This window comes from Mytilus californianus, unplaced genomic scaffold, assembly GCF_021869535.1.
Source record: "Mytilus californianus isolate M0D057914Y unplaced genomic scaffold, xbMytCali1.0.p SCAF_5, whole genome shotgun sequence".
In the NCBI taxonomy this organism is placed as follows: domain Eukaryota; kingdom Metazoa; phylum Mollusca; class Bivalvia; order Mytilida; family Mytilidae; genus Mytilus; species Mytilus californianus.
In genome coordinates, this window is record NW_026262701.1 from 77,598,280 (window position 1) to 77,625,639 (window position 27,360).

Consider the following 27,360-nt stretch of genomic DNA (forward strand, 5'->3'; position numbering starts at 1 on the left):
AAAATAGCATTAATGAAAATTAAACAATTACTTGATTTTTTCTGACCTATTCTGAAATACTCCTCTTCATACTTTTTTCTTTTGAAAAAGAAGATGTTGTATGGCTATACGTTTCTGTGGCAGCGACTCAACGCCACAAAAACATCACGAGATAATCATTCTGCCATCAGGACAGTGCACCGTACTTGTTTGTTTAACCTTTGTCGTTGTTATTTTGATTTTTTTCGATCTGTTATACTTTACCTTTTTTTTTTAGACAAGACCAGTATTTTCTTATTCATGCAGTTTGTTTAGCATGAATAAACAATCCCGTCCTCTTCTCTTCGATTATGACATCACATAATTTGTACTTGCAATAAGCAAATCACATGTGGATCCGGATCTGCTAAACCTTCCGGAGCACCTAAGACCACCCCAGTTTTTGGATGGTTTCAAGTTGCTCAGTCTTAGGTTTTCTGTGTAGTATTTAGAGTCCGTTGTTTGTATTTTTTTCTTTGCCGTTTTTCGTTTTTGCCATGGTTTTGTTGGATACTCTTCGACTTATAAATGTTAATTGTCTCCTTGGTATCCATATGAAAGGTTTAATTTTCCTATTTTTCTTTAAAATATGATCATTTGAAAGCATGCAGGTTATGTAGACGTTGATAATGCTTCTTGCTATCTCTCATTCAACATGATACTTAATCTTTATATATTTTAAAATGAAAAAGTTTTAAAAAAGTTTCTGTTGTGCTACCGTTAAATGCCAATTGATACCTTTTCGTATATCTATGTATCTTCAACGAACCAAGCCAAATATCAAATTCAATCAGGAATGGGACACATTTGAAAGTGGAAATCGAGACAAATGAACACGAAATAAATCAATCTAATAAACTAATCAAGGGAGATAAATCAAAATTACTGATATTTTTTTTAAGTTGGCGGATTTGTACATTCCAATGATTTAAAAGTAGATTTTCCGAAAACATCAATTCTGTTTATAACATGGTCTATTTGTCAGAAGTAATACGTTACAAAAATGTTAAAATTCTACGTCAAACGATTATGAAATTAAACTGTGATTGAATAAAAGAGGATCGGTAGGCAGTTTCATTGCATTTATCTACGCGTTGTTTGGCCGCTGACTACAAATCATATATAATACAAAAGCATATAGAATGCATAGCATCCTACGTACTTTGTTCATATTAAAACTTCAACTATTTTTTTATATTATATAATCAAACATTTACGGGAAATTGCATACTTCAAACATAGTAAATTTTGATATACTAGTAAACAAATGTTACTTTACACAAGTTTGTACTCAAATTCATCATAAAATATAATAATAAATTTGAAAATTAATAAAATTAATAAAATTATCAAATGAAAACATTCATTTCCAAAGCACCTGCAAATGATTCCGAAAATCTGACTTAATCTCAAAGTGAGAAACTACCGTGTTATTGACCACAGGGGTCAAATTTATTTTGCGGAAAAAACTGATAAAAATCGGCGCGAAATTTCGTTGATTAACTTTTTGCATTCAAATATGTGACTAGCCAATATGTTTCAGTCTAGGCTTATGGGAGTACCTTGTCTAAAATAGGCTTTTTGTATATTTATCTAGAACATACTGAAACAAAACTGTTTTTTTTGTACATTTATCTAGAACATACTGAAACAAAACACTCTGTCATGTTATCATGACCTATTAGTTGTAATTACAATGAAACGAGTCATTTTGAATATCGGCATTATTCGATGATGACTTTTTTATAATCGAAGGCACTAATTTATAAAATACAAAATTATTGTATTTCATTGGCGCTTTAATAAATATCTCCAACAGCGTATTTGAATACCAAATTCAAATGAATTAAATTTACTGCATACAGAAAGTTCTTAACTCTCTTTAAGAAAATATAATTTAAACTTGTTGTAATGAAGTAAGTATAAAATTTGTCAAAGAAAGATTTTAGAATTTTTTTTTAATTTGTCTTTTAACTTAGATTTATGATGCATGTCTCTGCACCACATAGCATTCGCGTAACAGTTTACAAGTAGTTGTTCTCATATTTGAGGGTCTGAATGGGGTTTACAGAATAGAGAATAATGGGCGAAAAAAAATAAATAATAGAGAAAAATGGACCAAAAAAATAAAGAATAGAGAATAATGGGCAAACAATATAAAGAATAGCGAAAATGTCCTAAAAATTAAGAATGCAATACAGAAATGAAAGACCCCCATCCAGACCCTCATATATGCATTTAATACGGTGCACTCATTATGGTTATATTTTAGACTCCATTTATCAAAATCTATAGAGCAGAGAATTTTGATTTTTTTACTCAATTTTATATGTAGATTCAAATATTTTTCACTTCAAACGATAACGTAAAACTTCTACAGAACTTATATAGGATGTATAGTTCAGTGCCAGCAGGAAAAGAATCCAAGGTAAAGTGTTAATCTCTTCTTCATAAATACTTATTCAATTGAATCTCGAGGAAATTGAAGGACCCATCTGAAAACAATTATAAATTTGTAAATGATTGATTTACTTTCAATTTATATATTATTTTTACCGGGCTTCAACTTATGAAGTCAGAGGTGGGTTTGTATATCTATTTCTTTTCTTTTAGTTTTTTTTTTGGGGGGGGGATGCTGGGCCGCAGCTACATATATGGTAAATGCATAAAAAATTTTCAAATGCCATTCCTAACGTTGTCATGATACCCCACCCTTTTCAAAATCCTTGAACTGCAACTAAAGTTAATTACTAATATATTTCAAATCTACGATGTAAACCTAATTTACGACATCTTTGGACTTTTATGATAAATACTGTGTCTGGTCTTTTCTGTTTACTTATCTATGGAGTAACTGTACATCGCATATATTCACGTCAATCGTTTTATACCAATCGACTGTCCATTGTATAGATAAATGCATTTTATTTCTTCATATCCATTCATGAAGCTTGTATTCTTATGGAACCTACAATATTTTATAGTTCGTCACAAATTTATGTAGACAAAAGTGTTGAAAATAATATAGGATGGGAGGGGGAATTAAGTGGCTATGACTTTATAAAGATAAGTAGATGTGGTATTATTGCCATTGAAAAGCTCTCCACCAGAGACCAAATGACGTAGAAGTTAAAACAACTTTAATGTATAGGTCACCGTATACGGCCTTCAACATTGAGCAAAATCCATACCGCATAGTAAACTAAACAAGAGCCCCAAAATTTTTGAAATTTATGATTAGTTAGCTCGCTTTAGCTAAAAGCTTTAAATTATATAAATTTCATATGCAATGCTAACACGCATCCAAAACATAAATTCAGTATAGAAATAAACGTGTTTGTCTCCATACGAATTTTTACATGACGTTTATATATAATTGTTAACGGTGTTTTTCTAACAATGACGTTCTAACTCCATAAGCCTGGAAATGTCATGGCGGGTCACATATATGCAAAGGTATTTACAATTTTAATTATACCATGTTTTTGTTTAAAGTTTAAGTTCTAATATTGGTTTTTGAAATTTGTTGGAAAACAATGGACTTTTGAGATCAATAAAATGGCGAATATAGTTTTCGAGTCTTTTACCATTTTTTCGACAGTGGATCGTGCAAAACAATAACTTCTAGTTTCTTACGACAACTGGTTTGTGTTACATGCATGCCTGAAATCGACGGGAAGACGTTTCATTTCCTATCATTGCAATAAAACTAAAAATGAATGTAAGAGCACTTTTAGTGTCTAAGCATAAAGTGTCCCGTCTACTCTAAAATTATTGGCTAACTGGTTTACACAGGTAAATATCAGACCGAAAGTATGGTTTCACCTGGACGTCTTGGTTTTATCTGCAAACTCAAAAGGTTAAAGAACAAAATTTGCCTCTTTGTTCTTATAGGCATATTCACAGGAAAATGTAACGATCCAACGATGAACTGGTGAAGGTACAATAGAGCTATTTTATAACTCAGTTTGATGCATAAGACGAGACATCATAAGAGACCACCTCTAGTTATTTTTCTTTTGACTTGCTCTCCGGTTAAGCAATCGTTGCGCATTTGTTTTTTATAAAGTTATAGTGTGTATATCTTTATACCTTCTGATAGTTTCTGTACTAAAACTATGGCTATGATTGCCTCGGTGCTTTTTACATACAAAGATGCCTTCCGCTATTCTTAAACCGGGCTTTGGTATTATTATTTGGTATAAAATTTTATCTGTCTTTGACAGTCGTTTCTAAAGGCTGAGCCGTTCTTAATGTTTAGTGTTTGTGTTGTGATCGAACTTAAATATATCGAGTATTAATTTGTTATAATACATAAAAAAGACAACAGGAAATACTAAGAAAAAATGTACAACACACGGCCAAAATAGCTCGACTTAATAAAGAAACCCAATCTTTTTTGTATAGTCACTCTGGGATTGAATCCTAAGTCTACGTCTTTGATAAAAATATGTGCACATCACATGATAGTTATTGGATGATATTTTGAGAGTAAATGGTTTTTTATTCTAAAAATATCCCATATATTTTGTACTTTGTATAAATATATGATCGTAATATCTTGATAAAAAATATAAATGTGCATTGTCTAGACAAAAATATTCATGATTCAATATTTATAAATATAATGGGGACATGTATTTCATAAGCCAAATAAATGTTCACATAATGCTTACATCCACTTCATTTGAACTTTGGTGGATAGTTGTCTCATTGGCAATCATACCACATCTCCTTATTTTTATAAAAAATTTAAATATTATTCAAAATTAATTATATAGTATTGTGTTGAATAAGCAATGCGCAGCCTGGTTTATACAAATAACATACATAATTGTTTGCATACAATTTTCTAGTAAGATTAACCAACAAGCCTAAAGAAGCTTATGCTACACTATTACACTAGTAAATGCCCTAAAGTTCGTTTTAACATATCTGTACTTTTGATTACTGTCCTTCTTGTGACGGCGGGGTCTTACTGAATAACCATTGTTCCCCCTTTTAATAGGACGAAAAGCACAGTAAATGAGCTGAAAAGTTAAACTATCCTTTTACAAAAATATTCTCTGTTATATCTTTTTAATTCTGTCCAGTTTTCTGTTATTTCCGACACATTTAGCCGGAATACTTTTAAGTGGAAATTTCACTATTTATAACTATTTGGTAATGCTATTGAACAATTGATGGTTTTATTTTCCTTATGTTATATTGACGGTGAAAATTACCTTATACTAGTAATAGAATAAATTAAATAGATTAACTTGCATGATATGGCAACAACCTTTGAAAGAAAGCTTTTACAAAATCATCTTCTGATATTTTTTTGCAATGGTGTTATTGTCTCTCTGTTTGAGACGAAGGAATTGTTTTTATTGTCCTTCCCTTTTATATCATCCGATATTTGTCTTTCCCTTAAAAAGGGATTTAGACCATATACTCCAAAAGAATTAGTAATACCTTCTCCTTTCGAAAGGTTTGGTCCTCAATGCACTGTCGTACTTTATTTGGCCTATTGATTTTTTTTATGCCCCGCCGTAGCGGTGGGGGCATTAAGTTTTACCCTTGTCCGTCTGTACGTACATACGTACGTCCCAAAATTGGTTTCCGTTCTCTAACTTGAGTTTGCCTCAACCAAATGTTATGAAACTTATACACAATGCTTATTACCAAAAAACACAGATCAAGTTTGAATTTGGTGGCGTCACTTTAACCGTTCTAGAGTTATGCCCCTTTATAAATGGAAAAATTGCAAAATTTTTAGTTTCCGTTCCCCTTACTTAAGTTTGCCTCAACCAAATGTTATGAAACTTATACACAATGCTTATTACCACAAAACACAGATCAAGATTGAATTTTGGTGGCGTCACTTTAACCGTTCTAGAGTTATGCCCCTTTATAAATGGAAAAATTGCAAAATTTTTAGTTTCCGTTCTCTAACTTAAGTTTGCCTCAACCAAATGTTATGAAACTTATACACAATGCTTATTACCACAAAACACAGATCAAGTTTGAATTTTGTTGGCGTCACTTTAATCGTTCTAGAGTTATGCCCCTTTATAAATGGAAAAATTGCAAAATTTTTATTTTATTCTAAATATCAAGTAATTTTTTAAAATTTTGCGGTCGTATATTGGTAGGACGTTGGCGTCGTCGTCGTCGTCGTCCGAAGACACATTGGTTTTCGCACTCTTACTTTAGTTTAAGTGAATTGATCTCAATGAAATTTTACCATAAGGTTCAATACCACAAAAGGAAGGTTGGGATTGATTTTGGTGGTTATGGTACCATTAGTTAAGGAATTAGGGGCCAAAAAGGGGCAAAAAATAAGCATTTTTGTAACTTCCAGACATAACTTGTGTGTTAGTGTATGGATCTCTCTGACATTGTACCACAAGGTTCCATATTACAAAGGGAATGCTGGGATTGATTTTGGGGGTAATTGCCTCAAAACTTTAGGGATTAGGGGCCAAAAAAGGTGCAAAAAACAAGCATTTTTCTAGTTTCATGACAATAACTTGTGTGTAAGTGTATGGATCTTTCTGAAATTGTACTACAAGGTTCCATATCATAAAGGGAAAGCTGGAATTGAGTTTGGGGGTAATTGCCCAAAACGTTTAGGAAAAAGGGGCCAAAAAGGGGCCAAAAATAAGCATTTATTTTTCTAGTTTCCAGACAATAACTTGTGTTCAAGTGTATGGATCTCTCTGAAATTGTACTGCAAGGTACTATACCACAGAGGGAAGGCTGTGATTGATTTTCGGGGGAATTTCCTCAAATTTTAGGAATTAAGGGCCAAAAAGGGCAAAAACAATCATTTTTCTAGTTTCAGGACAGTATCTTGTGTGTAAGTGTATGGATCTTTGTGAAATTGTACTACAAGGTTCCATATCACAACGGGAAAGCTGGGTTTGAGTTTAGGGGTAATTGCCCTAAACGTTTAGGAATTTGGGGCAAAAAAGGGGCAAAAAAACAAGCATTTTTCTAGTTTCCAGACAATAACTTGTGTTCAAGTGTAAGGATCTCTCTGAAATTGTACTGCAAGGTACCATACCACAAAGGGAAGGCTGGGATTGAGTTTGGGGGGTAATGAATCATAAGGGAGTGCAAAAAATTTGGGGGAGGGATTTTGTTTTCCTTTTTTTTCTTTAAAATCTTTTATTTTAAATTGGTTATTTCTGATTTATATATAAAAGCAAATAATAATGATATGGTTTGAATAGGTAAATTAAAAATTTATAAGTTCTTAGACCACATTCATTCTGTGTCAGAAACCTATGCTGTGTCAAATATTTAATCACAATCCAAAGTCAGTGTGTATCAAGCTTGAATGTTGTGTCCATACTTGCGCCAACTGTTCAGGGTTCGACCTCTGCGGTCGTATCAAGCTGTGCCCAGCGGAGCATTTTATTAAAATTGGAGTTATCTTCCTTTGTCTATGATTATAGTTCAATCAACTACAATCAATGCTTTATACAATGCAATGTTTAATTTTGACTTCCACTGATAAAACACAGATCAAGTTGAATTTGGGTAGTGTCACTTTAACCATTATTGAGTTATGCCCCTTTATAAATCGAGAGATTGCAAAATTTTTAGTATTCATTCTGTAACTTAAGTTTGCCCCAACCAAACATTATGAAACCTATACACAATATTCATTACCACAAAACTAAGACCAAGTACAAATTTTTATTTCCGTTTTCTAACTTTAGTTTGCCTCAACCAAATGTTATGAAACTTATACACAATGCTTATTACTACATAATACAGATTAAGTACGAAATTAGGTGGCGACACTTTTACCATTCTTGAGTTATGTCCCTTTATAAACATAAAAACTGCTGAATTTTTTAGTTTGTCTCAACCAAATGTTATACAACCGTTCTAGAGTTATGTGTGTTTACAAATAGAAAATTGCTGAATTTTTAGTTTCTGTTCTCTACTTAAGTTAGCCTCAACCAAATGTTATGAGACTTACACACAATGCTTATTACCACAAAACTCAAATCAAGTTTAAATTTGGGAAGCGTCACTTTTAGCGTTCTTCAGTTATGCCCCTTTATAACTATATGATATGCAAGCGGGGGCATCATCTGTGTCCACATGTGGACACTATCCACATTTATTTAATCGAGTGTCACTGATGAGTCTTTTGTCGACAACATGTTGGTCTGGCGTACAAAATTACATGCCTGGTATCTTTGTTTTTTTTTCTATCAACATGACATCCAGTCGGTGAGTAATTTTGAATATATACTACAACAAAATCATTTGTTATATGACTTAAACGAATAAGCTGTATATGACATTTGTTTGAATGGCATTGGAACCTTACTTTATAGGAAAATGGAAAAAAGACAATTTAACATGCAAAAGTTATACAAAGAATAATCTACAATGTAGCCGTCATAACTTGCAGACTGGAGGAAATCCAATTGCAAACTGCTTCAAATACCAATCCATTTGAAAGTGATTAAATCACAATTTCCAAAGGTAGCCTTAATGTACTTTAGAACTTTTTAAAAGCTCTTGTCATACCTGTTGACCCTATTGATCAGTTAAATTTATGTGTATTGTGTTTGGTTACGTCATAAGACTATTGTCTTTGTTCTTCGTTTATTCAATTGCTGGTATTGCATGTAATTTAATTTTAACTTTAAATATCTAATTTAAGAAATCATTTTCTTCAAATCGAAAATACATATAAACTTGGAAAACCTTATAAAGTTGAGTATGAATAAGTTATAAATATAGACAGTACAAATCACATTTATTTAATCAGTTGCAATATTAGTTTTATCAGTTTATTGACTTGATATTGGACTTAAATAAGGTAGGATGAAGATAGGGGTAATAACTGAAATATTGTTCATTTTTTATCTAAAAGGTGTGAAGCTAGCAGAAAATTTCCTGGCGGTATCATGACGAGGATAAAATGAAATGCTCTATCTGAAATATTATGTTTCATTTCTGTGTGTGTCCTTCAAAGTTACATTTTCTGTCTTATTTTGAAAAGAAAAGAGAATGTCATTTCGACTTTAAGAAAAGCGCCTGTCGGGGAAGGTCATTTAAAAGTGTTATGAAATCAAGGTCAGGAGTAAAAATCGACACCGACACAACTTTTACAATAAAAGACAAATACTACATTCGATCATTTATTAATATTTCTTTTGCATATTTATATTAAACAGTATTGTGGTGAACTAAATAAATAAAATCACAAGTTTTTGCTCAATCAGAGAAGTATGATAGGTAACATGAAAGTGCATCGACTGGGTAAGTATTTCATGCAATGCACGCATTATCCGTCATGTAATTCCAAAGTCATTTCTCTTAGCAAATGTCACGATAAGGAACATGATAAAACCGGTAATAATGAAAGTAGACAAGTGGAGCTATGACAGGAAAAACATAGAATATAAAGATACCTATAACAGCTGAAATATCATAAGTCCAAATATAAAAAGAATAACATATCAGTGAAAAAAATCCCAGAATGGCATAAAGTTCAAACGGAGTGAAACTGAATACGTCAACATGGTAAAGTTGTGATAATGACTGTTAGAGTAGAACTTGTGATGTTGTCATATCAGTTATACCTCATCAAATCTGAAGTGCGATTTGTCAACTATACTGGTTTGCATTGAATTTCACACATATCAGAATGTAATAAAATTGAGAATGCGTATTTGTGAATCCGAAGTCAAACGACTTGATATACGGTAGTTTGATAATACGGTCTTCGACAATAGACAAATGTCCCTATAATACGTAAATCTCTAAATTTCCAGAGTAAAACAACGTTTTGAATAAATTCAAGAGACTGTCAAAGATCTGCCTTGAACAGTAAAACAACTAAATAACAAAATAAATGACATTGATTAAGGCAACAGTAGTTTACCGATGTTCAAATCTCACGTATCGATTAAGAAGTCTGATCAAGATAACAAACAACAACTGAGGGAATCGCATGAAATAAAAAAAGAACGAGACCGGATGCGTTGACGGGGTAGAAGTGTCTTGCTATACATGTACCACCCGACATAAGAATCCACACTCAGTCGAAATGTCACAATCGGGAATAGGACACAACCTGTGAAATTATAGATTAGACGAATATTCTGGTATGTAAAGATTTAAGACTGTGAAAACATGTCGTTAACGATTTGAGACACAAACATATCGTATCGGATAAGCAATGCGTGATGATGACTTTAAAACTTACGATTTTAATCGTTCTTCTTATGTTGACATAACTCTGTGGGATCAATTTGTGAAAGGAACACAACCCTTCAAATGAAGTCCGTATTGTGTGAACTTGCCCGAGCGTTACTTATCAATTAAGATATGTAAAACCCATACGATGATACAGAGGATTTGTTACTGCTGAAAAATGGAAAGCTGACGATTGGAAAGTTGAAATCATCACGTTTGTCACAGATTCTTGTTTTAAGTCGTCCATTTGTTTCAATATCGAGAATAGATCATAATATGAAGCAGACCTTCAAGTTCCGGTAGTATCCTTAATCTTATCCTTAATGGTTACTGACGGAACCATATTTCAACAATAAATTTCTATCTTTCATAGATTTTAGTAGAAGGTTTAGATAATTTAGGATATCTATATCCGCACTGTAAAATTTTTCTAGTATTGAACATTTTGGTTTCAATTTTGAACATTTTTTGCCTGTCATTTCAACCAAAATATTCTACTACGCTTCCGTTGTTTATTCCCACGAGAATCAACAGCCTGTGATTTCTAACAATTGGCGATTTATGTTTAGCTTTTCCTTCTTCATAATAACATATGTAAGTAAAGCAAGCAACAATTTGTTTGCCTAATCTTTAGTTTCTGTGAAGTATCTTGTGGACGGTTGCTTGTCTATTCGTCGTTTTTGTCGAGCCTGCGACTTTTGTCGCGGAAAGCTCGACATAGGGATAGTGATCCGGCGGCGGCGGCGTTAGCTAACTTCTTAAAAGCTTTATATTTTCCAAGGTGGACGACATGGATGCTTCATACTTTGTATATAGATGCCTTATGTTATGAAGTTTCCGTCAGTCATATGTCCATTGTCCTTGACCTCATTTTCAATAGTTAAGATTTTTTGTATTGTTAATTTCTCTCTTATTATGAGTAATATTATAACTATATTTAATATGTGCGTACCTTGCAAGGTCCTCATGCCCGTCAGACAGTTTTCATCTGATCTCGACCTCATTTCATGCATCAGTGAACAAGGTTAAGTTTTCGTGGACAAGTCCATATATCAGATACTACAAGCAATAGGTCTTCTATATTAGGTGTATGGAGTGATTGTAAGGTGTACATGTCCAACTGGCAGTTGTCATCTGACCTTGACCTCATTTTCATGGTCCAGCGGTTAAAGTTAAGTTTTTGTGTTTTGGTTCTTTTTTTTCTAATACTATATGCAATATGTCAACTATATTTGGTGTATGGAAATATTTTACAATGTACATGTCAGTCTAGCAGGCTTTATTTGACCTTGACTTCATTTTCACGGTTCATTGCTCAGTGTTTTGTTTTTGTGTTTTGGTCTGTTTTTATTAAACTATAACCAATAGGTCAACTATATTTGTTGTATGGAATGATTGTAAGGTGTATTTGTCTGTCTGGCAGGTATCATTTGACCTTGACCTCATTTTTATGGTTCATTGGTCAATGTTAAGTTTTCATGGTTAAGTTTGTTTCTTAGATACAATAAGCAATAGGTCAACTATATTTAATACATAGATTGATTGTAAGGTGTTCATGTCTGTCTGGCATGGTTCATTTGTCCTTGACCTTGTTTTCATGGTTCATTGGTCAATGTTTAGTTTCCTGTTTAAGTCTGTTTCTAAGAAACTATAAGCAATAGGTCAATTATATTTGGTGTATTGAATGATTGTAAGATGTACATGTATTTCCGGTTTGGTTTATCTGATCTTGACCTAATTTTCTAGGTTCATGTTAAGTTTATGTGATACTTTTAGTAAAGCTTTATATGTAGGACTATCAACATAAAATCAGTGGTCAGTAAAGAAGGCGAGACATTTCAGCGTGTGCACTCTTGTTCTTTTATACAGGGTGTTATCTTTCCTTCTTTGAATGATGTGTTTTAATGTCTTCTTGCTATCTATGTCCTATTTTAGTTGGACTACAATTATAAAAAAATGGACAAGTCGGAACACATCTCATGATATCTCGAGTTAACTTAAGGGAATTTAGCTCTTATTTTGTATATTAAAATCATTCGTATTTGATTTTTTATGGCTTATTTATTTCTTATTTCTAAACTGAAAATGGTATCTCCCTTAAATTGTTTAATATGTATTTCACACTTGTTTGAGCTATGGCACTTTAAAAACAAATGGACGAAATAAGATGCATGGACATGCCATGCGCTCATAGCTTAGACGATTAGTCTTTCAAGATTTGGAACAGTCCATATTTGATCTTTCGTCTATCAATACAGACGATGACCGTTGTTGTTCTCACAAAAAGTCTAATACGCTGAAAATTGATGGTACTCTTGAACTTACCTCCATTGTGCATTTCGATTGAACTTTCATATTGGGTCGATGCCACTGCTGGTGGATGTTTCCTCCCCGAGGGTATTACCAGTCCAGTAATCAGAACTTCTGTGTTGACATGAATCATCATTGATATGGTCATACTTATAAATTAACTGCTTACTTAACTTTGAATTTTTCAAGATTCAAGATTCAAGATTCTTTATTTCTTATAAAACCAAGTAAATGGTACAAAGAAAGATATATTTGCATATAATAAAATACAGATATTATGCGCATGACAAGTTTATACAAAACGAGCATAAAAAGATGAGAGATTGGTGATTAACCTGGAGAACATACTTCTGTATTGATAATTCTGATTAATTTACACAAATTTTTCAATACCCGAATATCATTTGAAAAAAATAAACTGCCGAACTTCAAAACATTTGCTCGGCTTACATAGTAAGGTTTGAGTAAAGCTCTTCTACTTTCTTTTAGAGCTGTACAGTTTAGAATATAGTGAAATTCATCACCTATCTCTCGAGAATAACAAAGTACACAGTACCTTTCCTGTCTAACAATTCAAAGCCATCTACCGGTTTCTACAGGTAACCGGTGATTTCCAGTTCTAAACCTACATAACGTTATTTTATCTTTATAAGGTAATAAGTCTAAATATTCTTCAAATTCAAAGTCTTCTTTAAAAAGTTTATAAAATAATGCTTTTGGAGAGTTTTCCATTTCTGTTTTCCAAGTCTGCTGAAATTGGTCAAATATTCTCTGTTTAATGCACAACTTTAACCATTTTGGATTAAAACTGTAATTACTCTGATTTATCCAAATATTTGAAAATCAATATTTATTCAAGATATTTTTTATACAAATCAACCTTTCAAAAGTATATCCGCTATCTTCGTTGCGTTTATAAATATATCAATATAGAATATTTGTCAATTTCCTATCAGAACTATTTACAACGTTAGACCAAAAGGTTACCATACGGTGTTCCACAAATACTGACATTGGATAAGCACCGAGCTCTCCATAAACCATAAAGCTTGGGGTTGATTTTTTCAAATTTAAAAATTTACAACAAAAACTTCAAATGGGCTCTTTCTATTGCATAAATGATATGAATAAACCCCAAAATTTCACAGCCGTATAGCAATATTGGTCTAAAGATTTTATCAAAAAGATCGTACTGACATTTAACTGTCAGGTTAATATGTAAACGGCCTTTTTTTAGAACTTCATACATAGCTTTGATGGCTTTACTAATGAGTTGATTTTTAGCACTTGTGAAGCTACCTGTTTTGGAAAAAATAATGCCTAAATATGACATATCCTTGACAATTTCTAAATCATTACCATCAAGTGTAAATTTTAGATTGTTTGACAATCTACCATTACCAAAAATAACATTTTTTGTTTTGGTTGGATTAACCTTTAATTTCCACATTTCACAGTATTCATAAAATGTATTTAGCTGCTGTTGAAGATCTTGTGCAGTTTCAGAAAATAAAACAGTATCATCTGCATAACTTAAGTTTAAATTTTTCGAAATTTTAAGGATATTATTCTACCTAGAAATAGATAATCTTAACTTTGGCAAAACCTTTCGGAATTTTGGATCCTCAATGGTCTTCAACTTCGTACTTTATTTGGCCTTTTTAACATTTTTTTATTCGACCGTCACTAATAATTCTTTTGTAGAAGAAACGTCCTGGTATCTTTGGTGAGTTTATTGTCTAGATGACTAAAAACACTGCTGTTGTAAAGACCATCGTTTTTTTTTGTGTTGGCTGTTATTTGAAGTCTACACATTCAATTGTAGAGTATGGGTAGATTTACTGTTGACAGAATAGTACGGTTTTTGTTTTATAATATCGTTTCTTTGGTAATCAAATTTAATTGCACAACTTTACTAATAGTAATATCTCTTTTGAACATGATAGGCAACGATAGACATTTCACAATCTTGGATGTAAATGATCCTACTGGCGAATTAAGTCATATGCTGTCCAACCATAAACCAGACAGGTCTTCTTCATTTGAAATTTTTCGTTTCACCCGCATAGAAGCATTATGAACAGATTCCGAAAAACTGGAAACTCCTCCTATTTGATTTTTTTGTAAATATTTTTAACAATGAAGGTCGTTAATATCTTTTTTTACATCAATCAGTATAGGAGTTTTGAACTTTAATGCTACGGGCACAAAATACGGACATAATCTAAAATGTTTACCAGCCGTAGTCAGTTAACAGGTGAAATAAGAGAATAAGGTATGCCAAAAAAAAAGACTTTAAATCTATGAGATACAAATAGTCGATATAAAACTCCTTGTTGAACGTTTACAATATCATTAGTTCATATTATTAATGATAATCATTATAAAATTGATGTTATAGTGAACAGTATAGCAATAGACTGAAAATACACCATTTATTGATATCCGTGACATTCATTAAATCATATTAGGATTTCAGACAAACGACATTTCGGATTAAAATAATTTAAAGTGTGTCGCTCTAGAGCCTCGGTAAAATAAAATTGATATAATTGTAATAATTATTTTTGTTTATTTCATTTTGATGGCATTAGAATGTATTTGCAGCAGAGCAAATGTTTTTCCGTAATTTAGTTTTTGCATTTGCATTTGTAATGTGCACTTGAAGGGGTATCTAGTTAACGTGATAACGGTCATATTTCACATTCAGTTGGTTAAACAGTCACTGATACATGAATACGCATGGGACGAAGTCAGTGACATACAGTTTGTTGGTTTTAATAACAATCTGCTTATGTACTTACATTGATTAAATTTTTATGTTTCTAAACAAATTTAGCTATAAAAGAGAATAACATGTTTTTATTTTTGTATCATATGATACATGTATATTTCACGGAAGATTTTTTTCACAAGTAATTGACGTTATGTTATCTGTTGACATTAAAAATACTTGAATGAATTTGACAGAGAAAAAAACACACTAGGAACTAGAATTGTTAGTAACATGACATAATGTATTCTTTGAAGAAGAAACCTGTTATTTTATACAATTTGGAAAGGAAAACGGATATCTGAAACAATTAGATTATTTGCTTTTGACAAACTATACGTTAAAACATCATTTGGTAGATATAATCATAGTTTTTTTTTATACTGTTCATGATTGAAAATATATTTAAAAGTAATCATTTACTTGATAATTTGAAAATAACATTTTTCTAAAACAATTTATATTTTAAAGCTTTAAATGTGTAACTTAAAAATTATCGTAGTACTACACTTAATGTCTATTTTTTCCTGTTTATAAATTGGAATTCTTGACCGCAGTGCTAAGAGACTGCTATGCTCTTTGTTATCAAATAAATATTTCATGGGACAAAACTATGACAGTTTAATCTGTGGTTGTGATATGGCTATGACAGAAAACGGTTATCTATAAATTTTAGTTATCACGACTATTGCACCCACAAGTACATCATAAACTATTTACTTTCTACCCGTATATAAATTGTATGAAATTTATGAAACTTTATGCAAAGGTTATCAAAGTTGGTATAAATTCTTTTTCAGTAAATAAGAATACAACACTACATGGATAAAAGTTCAAACGGGGAGAAGAATGAAGGAAAAAATCTGAATAGAAAAAATGTAGACGAACCTATTACTGCTAAGCCCCCGGATGGAGGATGGGGCTGGGTCGTGGTGTTCAGTTCGCTGATGTGCAACATTCTAGTGGACGGTATAGGACTTGCCTATGGTGTACTGCTTCCTAAATTTGCAGAATACTTCCAGACTTCTAAGAGTAAAGTATCCCTTGTTGGATCTTTGTTGATAGGAATGTATTTATGTGCAGGTATAATGTTTTGTTTATTACTGCAGTTTGCATTTTCTCACATAATCTTAATTTTAAGGGTTATTTTCTTTCATTATTTGTTAAAATTTAAAAGTCTTGTTTTGTTCTCTATACTTAATCCTGGACATACGATACCTCAGACATTTCAAATAGTTGGTTATTTTCTCAGAAAAACTCCTAGTTCTAAACTGTTATTTTGGAATACAAATTTGCATATAAAGAAGGCACTTGATGAATAAATCTGTTGGTAGCATTTTTGAAAGATTTGGGATATAAATTTTTTTTTATTAACATCTCGCATTTATTTTTGCATCATCAATAATTGAACCAGATAAAATGACCTGTGCCTTTTCCCACTTAGATATAGCTCACCGGTTTCAACTGCTACCCAAATTTATAAGCTTCTGAGGCAGAAAAGGAAGATAAGGCGCGAAAACCTGAAGTGGAACATATTCTGCATATAATTTACCGTTATTAATTTGTGTTTTTTTATATGACCATTGACTTTAAGTGTATTTTAAAGCAGCAATAAATACAACCTTGTTGAAAAAAAATAGTGACTACACCCAAAGCATCCCGTAATCGTTTTTAATGTCGGAAATAACCAAGAAAGAATTACACGAATATTGCCTTAATAATATTTTTGTCTGACTGCTGTTTTGATTTTTTGTATTTACCTTATTGTCTTTTTTAAATATTCTCGTTGATTGAAAAAAAGACTTGTTTTAAATTTTTTTTGAAAGTAAAGAAACTGATTATAAACTTATAATAGACACTTCTATATTCTTTCTCTCAACTATTGGCTTTCAATTTTCGAGTCCATCGATATAATAACACCTGGTTATTGCTAAAAGATATACATTTTAATATGGTTAAAAAATATTCCTATTTGATTTTTCAGTTCAATTTTATCAAATTGAAAACAAGCTGAAAATAATCAAATAAATATATTACATTTCAATCGTAGGCACAAAAAGCGTGATATATGAAGGTGAAGAAACACGCGTGTGATTGAGAATGAGGAAAAACAAATGTCAAAGCATTGAAAAGAATGTGTACATATTGATTATAAAAAAACACCACGCCGTTGATTATGGTATTTATCCCCTCCAGATAGTTGAAATTTAAAAATAAAATATCGAGAGTGGTAAAATATTTTAGGCAACAGGGTAATGATAGAATCTATTTCTATGTAAAATTTAATGGAAAATTCTGAAGGCAATGTTCAGACTGGATATGACCAGAAATTACATATAACAAAAATGCACGCTTGGTTAAACTGGTTAGAGCTAGGTTAAATGCATACTTATTTAAAAAAAAAGAAGATAAAGTTTGAGTAGATAAATAAGATGAAATTTATTGGGTATCATTTGAAAACTTTTTTTACTGTTCACAACAGTATACAGCCATTGCAAAAGTCAAATTGCCATATTAACTCATTAAAGGGGGTAAAACTAAATCATTCTTGAAGCATTTTGAAAAGTCTGTGTAAACGGTAAGCATTCTTAAATGATTCAATATATGTTAGCCCAGTAGTCAGAATGCAGAACATATGTATTGACATGAAATATCATTGATGTGTTCATATTTCTGAAAATTTACTGTTTATACAATTTTGAAGTATTTGAAACACTAAGGTTTTTCTAACCCCAGGTATAAATTGCAGTAGTCGTATTTAGGCACAACTTTTTGGGGATTTTCGGTTTTAATGCTCTATAACTTCGTACAAAATCATAAAATCTGTTTAGAGAACTATAATCTTTATATTAACGGGTGCTCCATTCTCATTCCAAATCTATATTATATGATACAGGAATTATTTATATAAAAATGTCAACATGAACATATATGAAATTTAAAAAAAAATCCATTTAGATAAAATTAGTCAGACAAATCAGCTTTTATTAATCATATGATTATAAAATAATCCTATTTTTATCTGAATGGCCAATGACCATATTTACTTCTCAATCCTGTAATTAGTTTATAAATGGTGTGAATAACCTCGATATCGGACAGTGATAAACTGTATAAATAGAGGCTATTAACATGTGACTCCCCTGTTTGATTGGCTAAGGTCCCTAGAAACATTCACTGATAAAACATAATGTCTATCTCGTGCGACCTTACTAGCGGTAAATTGTTCTTTCCAACACTTGCCACACAGCTAAACGAAGGAGTAAATAGTGAAAATTTAATACGAAGATGAAAAAGCCCAAAATGTGCCATACCATAAACCAATTAAATACTTTAGATACGGTGGATACCAAACTTTTAAGCAAAGGTTAATATAATATTCATGGGCTAACAGATCCATCCTTAGCAAAGGTTAATATAATATTCATGGGCTAACCGAACCATCCTTGGCAAAGGTTTAATATAATATTCATGGGCTAACCGATCCATCCTGGTATCTACTTTATTAAAAGTTATTAACGTATAATTCGGAGAAAAAGTAAGAAAATTAAACTTTATGATCGATGATACATTTTACAGAGATTTCAAACCACACTATTTATATTCCTACATAAAACAACCTGTATACCCCCTTTCGTCGATTTTTTCAGCATTTATAGGACGGAAACTTTTCTAAAACAGTAAAAAGTTAGCTTACTTCATCAGTTTGTTTGCAAAAACGCTGAATAGTGCATAGTCCGTGAATCACCAGTCAATTTGAAGTTACAGATACAGCCATTATTAATCTTGCCTTCAGTTACCACGAGCATGTTTTTATACGCTTTACGTTATTATTGATTTGTTTGTTTTTTCTGATGTACCGTTACTAAAAAATGAAGTGATTTTCATGTATCTTTTTTATTTACCTTTTGTCAACAGTCCACTTATAGAGTTTCAAAAGTTGCGGATCACGATCTAAAAGACATTATCACCGCCGCAAATCCGTGTACCTGTAAACCCCCCTTTTTGTTTTGCTGTTTGATTCATACACCAATTGTTAGACTTGGTGCTAATTAAAGCTTGCCATATTGTAAAGACATCATTTAGTCTATTCTTGAAGACAGTATGTTGATTCTAAATGTCTTTTGGTTGTTTGTACTGGTTGCTATGTCATTGTCCAAAATCTCTTAGTAACATGGATTGATTTAACAATTATTGATCAATTTCATTTATATATATCTTAACGAAAGTTTAAACTACGGGTTTCTTTTCAAATCAATGTTGATCCTGTCACAAGAACACATATTCGAATTATGGACCAAAATGATACAAAAAATTAATCAATTCCCATAAAATTTGGTCCGCGATTTCAGAATAAAAATGGATAAAATAGGAAAAATGTAAATTAAAAGAGATAATCCCCTCCTCAAAAAAGTAATAGAATAAGATGAAAATACGAAATCTAATGGAAAAGAGAAAACTGGAAGGATGTGATTGTTACCAACATCGCACTCAACTTCATACTATAACCCTTTTATGAATGTTTTACATTTATCTTTGTCAAATGCAATATATTTTGAGACGGTAAATAGCAAATCGGTTATAACAGCAGCAAACTATTTTCTTGTAAAGCTTTGTAGTGGAGTTTTGTCCTTAAAAGATCTTATTTTCATGAAATATCTAGAAGTATAATACATTTAAATGATATATTTTGATTTTAGGTCCAATAGTTAGTGCGCTGGTAAACAAGTTTGGATGTCGTCCGGTTACAATAGCAGGAAGTGTTGTGGCTGCTGTTGGTTTTATTGCCGGATCATTTAGCCCCAATTTGGATATACTCATACTGACATATGGTGTTATTGGAGGTAAGCGTCTCGGTATACTCATACTGACATATGGTGTTATTGGAAGTAAGAGTCTCGATATACTCATACTGACATATGGTGTTATTGAAGGTAAGAGTCTCGATATACTCATACTAACCTATGGTGTTATTAGAAGTAAGAGTCTCCATATACCTGCACTGACTAATGGTTTTATCGGCGGTAAAATTCTCGAAATATTATACTGACTTATGGTGTAATCAGAGGCAAGAGTGCAAATATCATAAGGTAATGGTCAATGTGAACATTTTCAGACAAAGTAAGTAAATAAAGGCAACAGTAGTATACCGTTGTTCAATAGTCAAAAATCGATTAAGCGAAAACAAATCCGGTTTACAAATTAAAACCGAGGGAAACACATCAACTATAAGAGGAAAACAACTGAACAACAGAAACACTGACCTGCAACAAAAACAAACGCCAACATACATAGAAACGGACTATTTGAAAACAACTGCCATATTCCTATATATTCAGTAACCTATAGTTCTTAAAATAAAAACACTGTACCAATATAAAATTTAAAAGAAATAAGGAAAGATCAGAAAATAATAAAAAAAAACAGGGGCAAACAATAACCAAACAAGTAGACATAACGACAAAAGGTTTAAAAACTATTGAAAAAAGCATAAATTTCTGTTTATTTATATGAATAATCTGCCATTATATTTCAAGGTTTTGGTTTCGGAATGGTGTACCTGCCCTCAATTGTAAGTGTAGGATATTACTTTGACAAAAAGCGCCCCCTTGCAACAGGTATTGCCGTGTGTGGTTCCGGTATTGGTACATTCATATTCTCACCGTTATTGGAATATTTATCAGAAGTATACGACTGGAGAAACTTGCTACGAATTATGGCAGGAATAATCCTAAATGGGGCAGTATGTGGGATGTTGATGAGACCAATTAAATCGAAGAATAACCAAAATATGTTGGAAAGTTCATCAGATGTTAGCTCTGATTCGGGAATTAAAGTTGACAAGAAAAGGCTGGACTCAAGTTCAGATGCCACTTCCGATGTTACGAAATTCGACCAGAAAAAGCCTGAAATTGACTCAGACATAGATTGTGATACTGTAAGCGAACATTTGTCTAAAGAAGGAATTCACCTCCGGGAAGTCCAACCCTTTATTCACGTAGAACAAAAACAAAACGTTCATCGGATAAACAGACGATCTAGTTCATTGAATGATTTATCCCAGTTTCAGAGATCTAATTATACCGATAAGCGGTGTGCCTATCGCGATAGAATGAAACTAGTTAGAACACATGAAATTATCTACAGCGGGAGTATGTTGTACATTCCACAATTCCACTCACATCCAAATCTTGTACATACAAATTCAGTATATTCGATCCAGTCATCATACTCACAGCGAGTCACATTCTGGGACAGATGTACGTGTCTACCAGACACCGTTCTCACAATATTAAAAGAAATGTTAGATTTCTCTTTATTACTAAATATTCCATTTTTATTACTTTGTATAGGGAATATATTTGCATGTACTGGATTCTTTATTCCATTTTATTTCCTAGTCGATAGAGCACTTATATTGGGAACACCGAATACTCAGGCAGCTTTTCTTCTTTCTATAATTGGTAGGTTACTTACAAACTAGTAGTTCAAAATCAATGACAAAAGATTATAGCAGGTTCTCATATTTTATGTCGATTTCTGAAAAGAGAAACGTTTATGTTGTCACGTTATTCAGAATTTTGTTTTAAAAATATTCAATCGTAAGCAAGTTAAACTGGTCTTATATATGAGGGTCTGAATGGGGGTTTGCAGATTAGAGAATAATGGGCAAAAAAGCAAAAAGGTGTTTAAATATCAACAATAGAGAATAACGGGCAAAATAGATCTAGATAAAGAATAGAAAAAAATGGTCTAAAAATTAAAAAAAAAGAAATGAAGGAAACCCAATTCAGACTCTCATATATTGTTATACCAATCATCTGGTTTTTGACATTGTAAAATATCACTTGGGAATAATGATATTAAGCCTTGTTCGGCACAGCAAACGAAATCAAACGGCTTCTGATTGTGCCAAATAGTGGGTATTTTGTTTTACAAAAAGATATATATATATCATTTTTTTATACGTAGTTTTTCTTTGTTTCAAAATTAACTTGGAGAAGACTTTAAACTTGTCAGTGTTAGGTCAAACTTATCAAATTTGACATAACAAAATTGTTATCTGGAATTTTGTGAAGTGATGAGCAGGTTGATAAAGGCTAGGGAGACCGATAAAATACAAACATGTACATATTTTCTTGCTAAATTTTGTTTTATATATGGCTTATAAGCCTGGCATCTTTAATGAGTTTTTAAGCACTGTTTTTTTTAACATAAAACAACTGGAGTAGTTATGAAATGCACATAACATGGAAGTCGAGTCAGCTGTTTGTAGTTTGAATTACATTCCTGAAAATAGTGTAAAGCGGTGAAAAGCTGATAAACAACCAGTACATGCATAACTCTTAATTGTTTATTTCATAGGTATAACTAATACAATTGGACGACTATTGTCAGGAATGGTAGCGAATCTGAAGAACGTCGATGCTTTAGTTGTAAATAATATAGCCCTTCTGATAGCAGCTTTGACTTTATTTCTACAGCCACTGTGTACAGTATATCCTGCACTGGTAGCATTCAGTGTAATATTTGGTTTGAGTGTAGGTAAGATCATGCATGTAAAATAATTAAGAGAGCTGAAGAAACTTAGTAATCGGAACATACCGGTTTTTGATATTGTCATCGTTGTGTTGCTGTTTCATTAAGGTATACTCCGCATCTCTTTTAATTCGTATCTGTATGGGAACATTTTCTTCTCTTTTCGGTGATGTGTTAATCATATAATAAAAATTAGGTTACTATTAAATGTATTTTGACATATTTTTCAGAGTTTTTCAATCTAATGACCTTCAAGGTGGTAGTGTATTACTAGTAATCTACATTAATGCTATTAATAATTTAAACGTATTTTGTTGTTGTTAAAGTTATCAAATGTTTATTGCAATAAATATGCATTTTCTAGTCCAAAAACTATTAATGTTATTTTATTTTTTCAGCCGCATTTATATCTTTAACATCTATCATACTATGTGATTTACTGGGACTAAATCGACTTGCTAATGCATTCGGTCTGTTGACTCTTGCTCGTGGGATAGCTGGCATAGCAGGACCACCAGCAGCAGGTATAGAAAAATATAAGACTAGACGATAATCTGAAATGGCTTTACCGTTTGTAGTATAAATACGTAGTTCACATTATTTTAAACTAAACATATTGCAGTTATTGGGAAGAAGCATTGAACAAATATTGTCCTTGAAACTCCATAAATTTGGCCAAATGTCTTTCGGATAATTATCACTGGTACAAGTGATGGTTGACTTCCATATATTTAAGTCCTGACTTTGTGTAGGCACTGGAAATGACAGCGATGGGTAAAACTTGGTTTTATAGCTTTTAAATCTTGTATATTGTTGAATTACAGTAGCTAAAGACGATTGACCTTTGAAAGTTTTTTCGGGTTGTCGGATTTCTGTTTCATTGACATATAGCCTCCATCTCTTTTTATTCATCTCAGATGAAACAAACTATTCATATATCGAGGGTATGATATGATTTCTGATAGAAAGAAAATAGCAGGAAACTATTCATGTAATCTCTTAGTGAAAACTCTAGCAAAATGTACAGTACCAACCAGTAGATACCAGGATTGAAATTTTGTATTTGCGCTAGACGCGCGTTTCGTCTACAAAAGACTCATCAGTGACACTCGAATCCAAAAAAATTAAAAAGGCCAAATAAAGTACGAAGTTAAAGAGCATTGAGGACCAAAAATTCCTAAAAGTTTTTGCAAAAATACAGCTAAGGTAATCTATTCCTGAGTATAGGGTTCCAAATTGTATCCTGTTTGATTACAGGCTGTAAAAGCTCAATTATGTTTAAAAAAAAAGCAGATCGATAGAAAGTAATTTTACTAGTAAACATAAAAATGCAGTAGATATAAAATCGTCAGAAACTACCCATTATGATGGCCTGTGAACATACTACAGTTTTGATCAGTTTAAATCGCTCTTAAAATCTGCAAGAAATTGTCAGGTGAACTGTTCCATAACAGCCTGTCGATGAGTTCTCCAGATACCTTTAGAACAGTTTATGACAGATGTTGTTCTACTCTTAAACATATTTGGACAGTTCAATCCTAGAACAGATTCTGAAAGTTCTACCCTAGAACAGTTTCGACAGTTCTGTCCTGGAACATATTTTGATAGTTCTATATGAAGAACAGTTCTGTTCAGCTCTATTTTTTTTATATTTATGTATTTATTTTTCTTTCTGTTTTCTTTATTCATATATTTCTTATCTTTATCTTTATTCTTGGAACAATGTATTCTAAGATATCATGGTTACTGTTTTTGATTATGTGGTATTGTTCATTTTTGTAAATTGTTGTCATAATTTCGTTTTATTTTGTTGTTTTTGGTTTTTATTTTTATGAACTGCTGTATTAGCGTATTCTAAACATTACATAATACAACAAACTACATATGTATCCATACATAAGATTTTATAATGTTACAATATTCAAACTGGGGAGGAAACGTCAACCAGCAGTGACATTAAATAGTGATTAAAATACTCACTAAAGATACCAGACTAATTGACTTCAGAAAGAAAAGATATTATTTTCGAAACTATTAGGTACTAAAATATTAGAAATATATTTGACCTACTTCTAAAGCATTATTATATATAAATAAAAAGAGTTTTTTTTTAAACATAAATTTCAAACATTGAGAAAAAAACATAACTACCATACATTCTACAACGGTAAGCACTAGGCAAATACTTTAAATCAAAATTGTATTAATTCAATTAACTAATCCTTTTATGCAAAATATGTCTTTCAGGTACATGTAATTATATTAGGATAACTATACATTGTCTCAATATATAACATTTATTTGAGAAGGTTAAGAAACAGGTAGAATGCAAGGTTTTGCAGAGCATTTCTATCCTGTTTCCAGCGGAGTACAAAAACGCGTGTGTTTTGAGATAATTTATTGTTGTTCACTTTATACTGCAACTCTGAAACGGTTCCAAGTAAAATATTCTGGGTACATATCAACAATTACTGATATGAAGCGGACCACGCAAAATTTCACGAACCTGAATTGTTTCACGACGCCATAGACGAGGAAGACACTTTCAATCACAAAGTAGCACCTCTACAGTATAAATTAAGTTATCTTTCCAGAATTCCAATAGGACTACAAATATTCTTAATCACACCAAGAGCTAAACTAATGTACATCCATAAGAACTGGTCTATCCTAGAATTGATTCTGACAGTTCTACCGTAGACAAATCCTGACAATTTTAACATACAACACTTTGGATAGTTCTACCTTAGACTGATTCTGAAAGTTCTACCTAAGACTGATTCTTAAAATTCTACCTTAGACTGATTCTAAAAGTTCTATCTGAGAACTGTTTCATGACACATCATTATGATAGTTTTGAAGAGATACACTGTATCTGCTCCTGGCGATAATCATAATGTTCCCAAAGGCCGATCTAAAACTCACCATCAGTGCAAACGAGATATTAATGTCTTTAAAACAAATAATTTAGGTAAACAAACACTTGATAATGGACATCGGAACTAGACAAGGAAAATAAATGTATAGTCTTACAGATAACATAATAATATTCAAGGACAAATTTTATACCTTGTAATGGTGATAAGAGCTAATGTGGTGTGCTGATTATGCATGAAGGCTCGATTCGTACTTAATAAAAGCTTTAAATTTTATCTTTTAAATTACATTTTTCACTCGATCGTATTATTGTTCTTGATTTGTTATTCCAAAATATTGAAAATGTACCATCAATTCCGTACTATTTATTGGAGGAAGAGGGATGATGTAGAATTTGTAGTTTACTTCCCAAGACGTCATTTATGACATTAGTTAAAATAGCATTACACAGTTTGTTTATTAAAAGTTGATATACAACTATTTCATTCTCTGTTTCAACAATTTTTTCTGATGGTTTGTTACTAAAAATACTAAAATCAGGAATCAAAAATTGCCATAACAGTATGATAAATATATACATGCTTATTCTTAACTTATGTGCGATAATAATACATTTTCTGTTTTAGGAGCTGTTTTTCAAGCAACTGGAAATTATGATGCCTCATTTTACTTTGGTGGAGGAATGTTCTTTGTTGGAGCATTATTACACTTAATGTTACATTTACCTTTTATAAAACGTCTTAACGACGCTGGCAAACAGGAAACAATTGTAAAAGAGACATATGAGGAAGATGAAGAATGCTAATATTGTTTTTATTATTTATATTAATATTTGTGAATATTTTACTACGTCGTTATATTTATATTTTTTGAAATAAAACCGGTTATATTATGTTTTCCTTCTTCAATTGTGGCACACTTGTGGTTTAAAATGTATATATACAGCCTAACTGTCTGGTATACCAATTTCAAAATCACGTTTCCATTGTACAGTTATCCTATAACTTGAGTATCACCTGTAGTTGTCTGCTTGTTTGTTGTTGTTTTGATAGGTAAGTCATATTGAACATAAACTGTTCTTGATTGTTACCTATTAAGAAATGTATCTGCCTCACAAGATACTCTGACCTCTGTCCGGATTTGGCTATACTTTAGGTCCTTTTTTGTTTGATATGCTTCTCAACGTTTGTACTGATTATGAATTTTAATTGTTTGGCCTCCAGCATCACTGAAGAGACATTTATTATCATCTGTTGCTGTGCAGTACAGTTGGTATCGTTAATGTTATTACTATCACTGGGTCAATACCTATGCCGGTCGACTTGTTCGTAAGTATCACCAGTCCAATAGCTAGTAAATTGGGTACATGAAAATGCGGATATTGTTTGATTGATTTTTTTTGTTATAAAATTTTGGAAAACATTTTAAATTGAGGAATGTATTTCGTTCATACACAGCTCCGATTCGTTGTCTTGATTTGGATATACGTTAGGTCCTTTTTGGTATGATAAGCTTTCAACGTTTGTATTAGGCTATGTTTTTTTAAATGTTTTGGCCTCGAACTTCAATGAAGAGACGTTGATTGTCGAAATTCGCTTCTGGTACCGTACAACTGCCTTGAACTGGTA

The 27,360-nt window shown here is 31.9% G+C and overlaps 1 protein-coding gene across 1 annotated transcript; it reads left to right on the top strand.

Annotated features, from left to right (window-relative positions):
• The first annotated feature begins 8,791 nt into the window (after positions 1–8,791).
• LOC127701492 (monocarboxylate transporter 13-like) lies at positions 8,792–26,628 on the top strand. The gene is made up of 7 exons (XM_052205372.1): positions 8,792–8,851; positions 16,117–16,399; positions 20,017–20,160; positions 20,854–21,780; positions 22,682–22,861; positions 23,254–23,379; positions 26,359–26,628. Exons 2-7 carry the CDS (start codon positions 16,138–16,140, stop codon positions 26,535–26,537), a joined length of 1,818 nt encoding a protein of 605 aa, XP_052061332.1. The 5' UTR covers positions 8,792–8,851; positions 16,117–16,137; the 3' UTR covers positions 26,538–26,628.
• Positions 26,629–27,360: the final 732 nt, after the last annotated feature.

Coding starts and splice junctions, on each gene's coding strand:
- LOC127701492 (XM_052205372.1), top strand. CDS start 16,138: ATGGATAAAAGTTCAAACGGGGAGAAGAATGAAGGAAAAAATCTGAAT. Junction 16,400..20,016: donor AGGAATGTATTTATGTGCAG/GTATAATGTTTT, acceptor TTTTGATTTTAG/GTCCAATAGTTAGTGCGCTG. Junction 20,161..20,853: donor GACATATGGTGTTATTGGAG/GTAAGCGTCTCG, acceptor TTATATTTCAAG/GTTTTGGTTTCGGAATGGTG.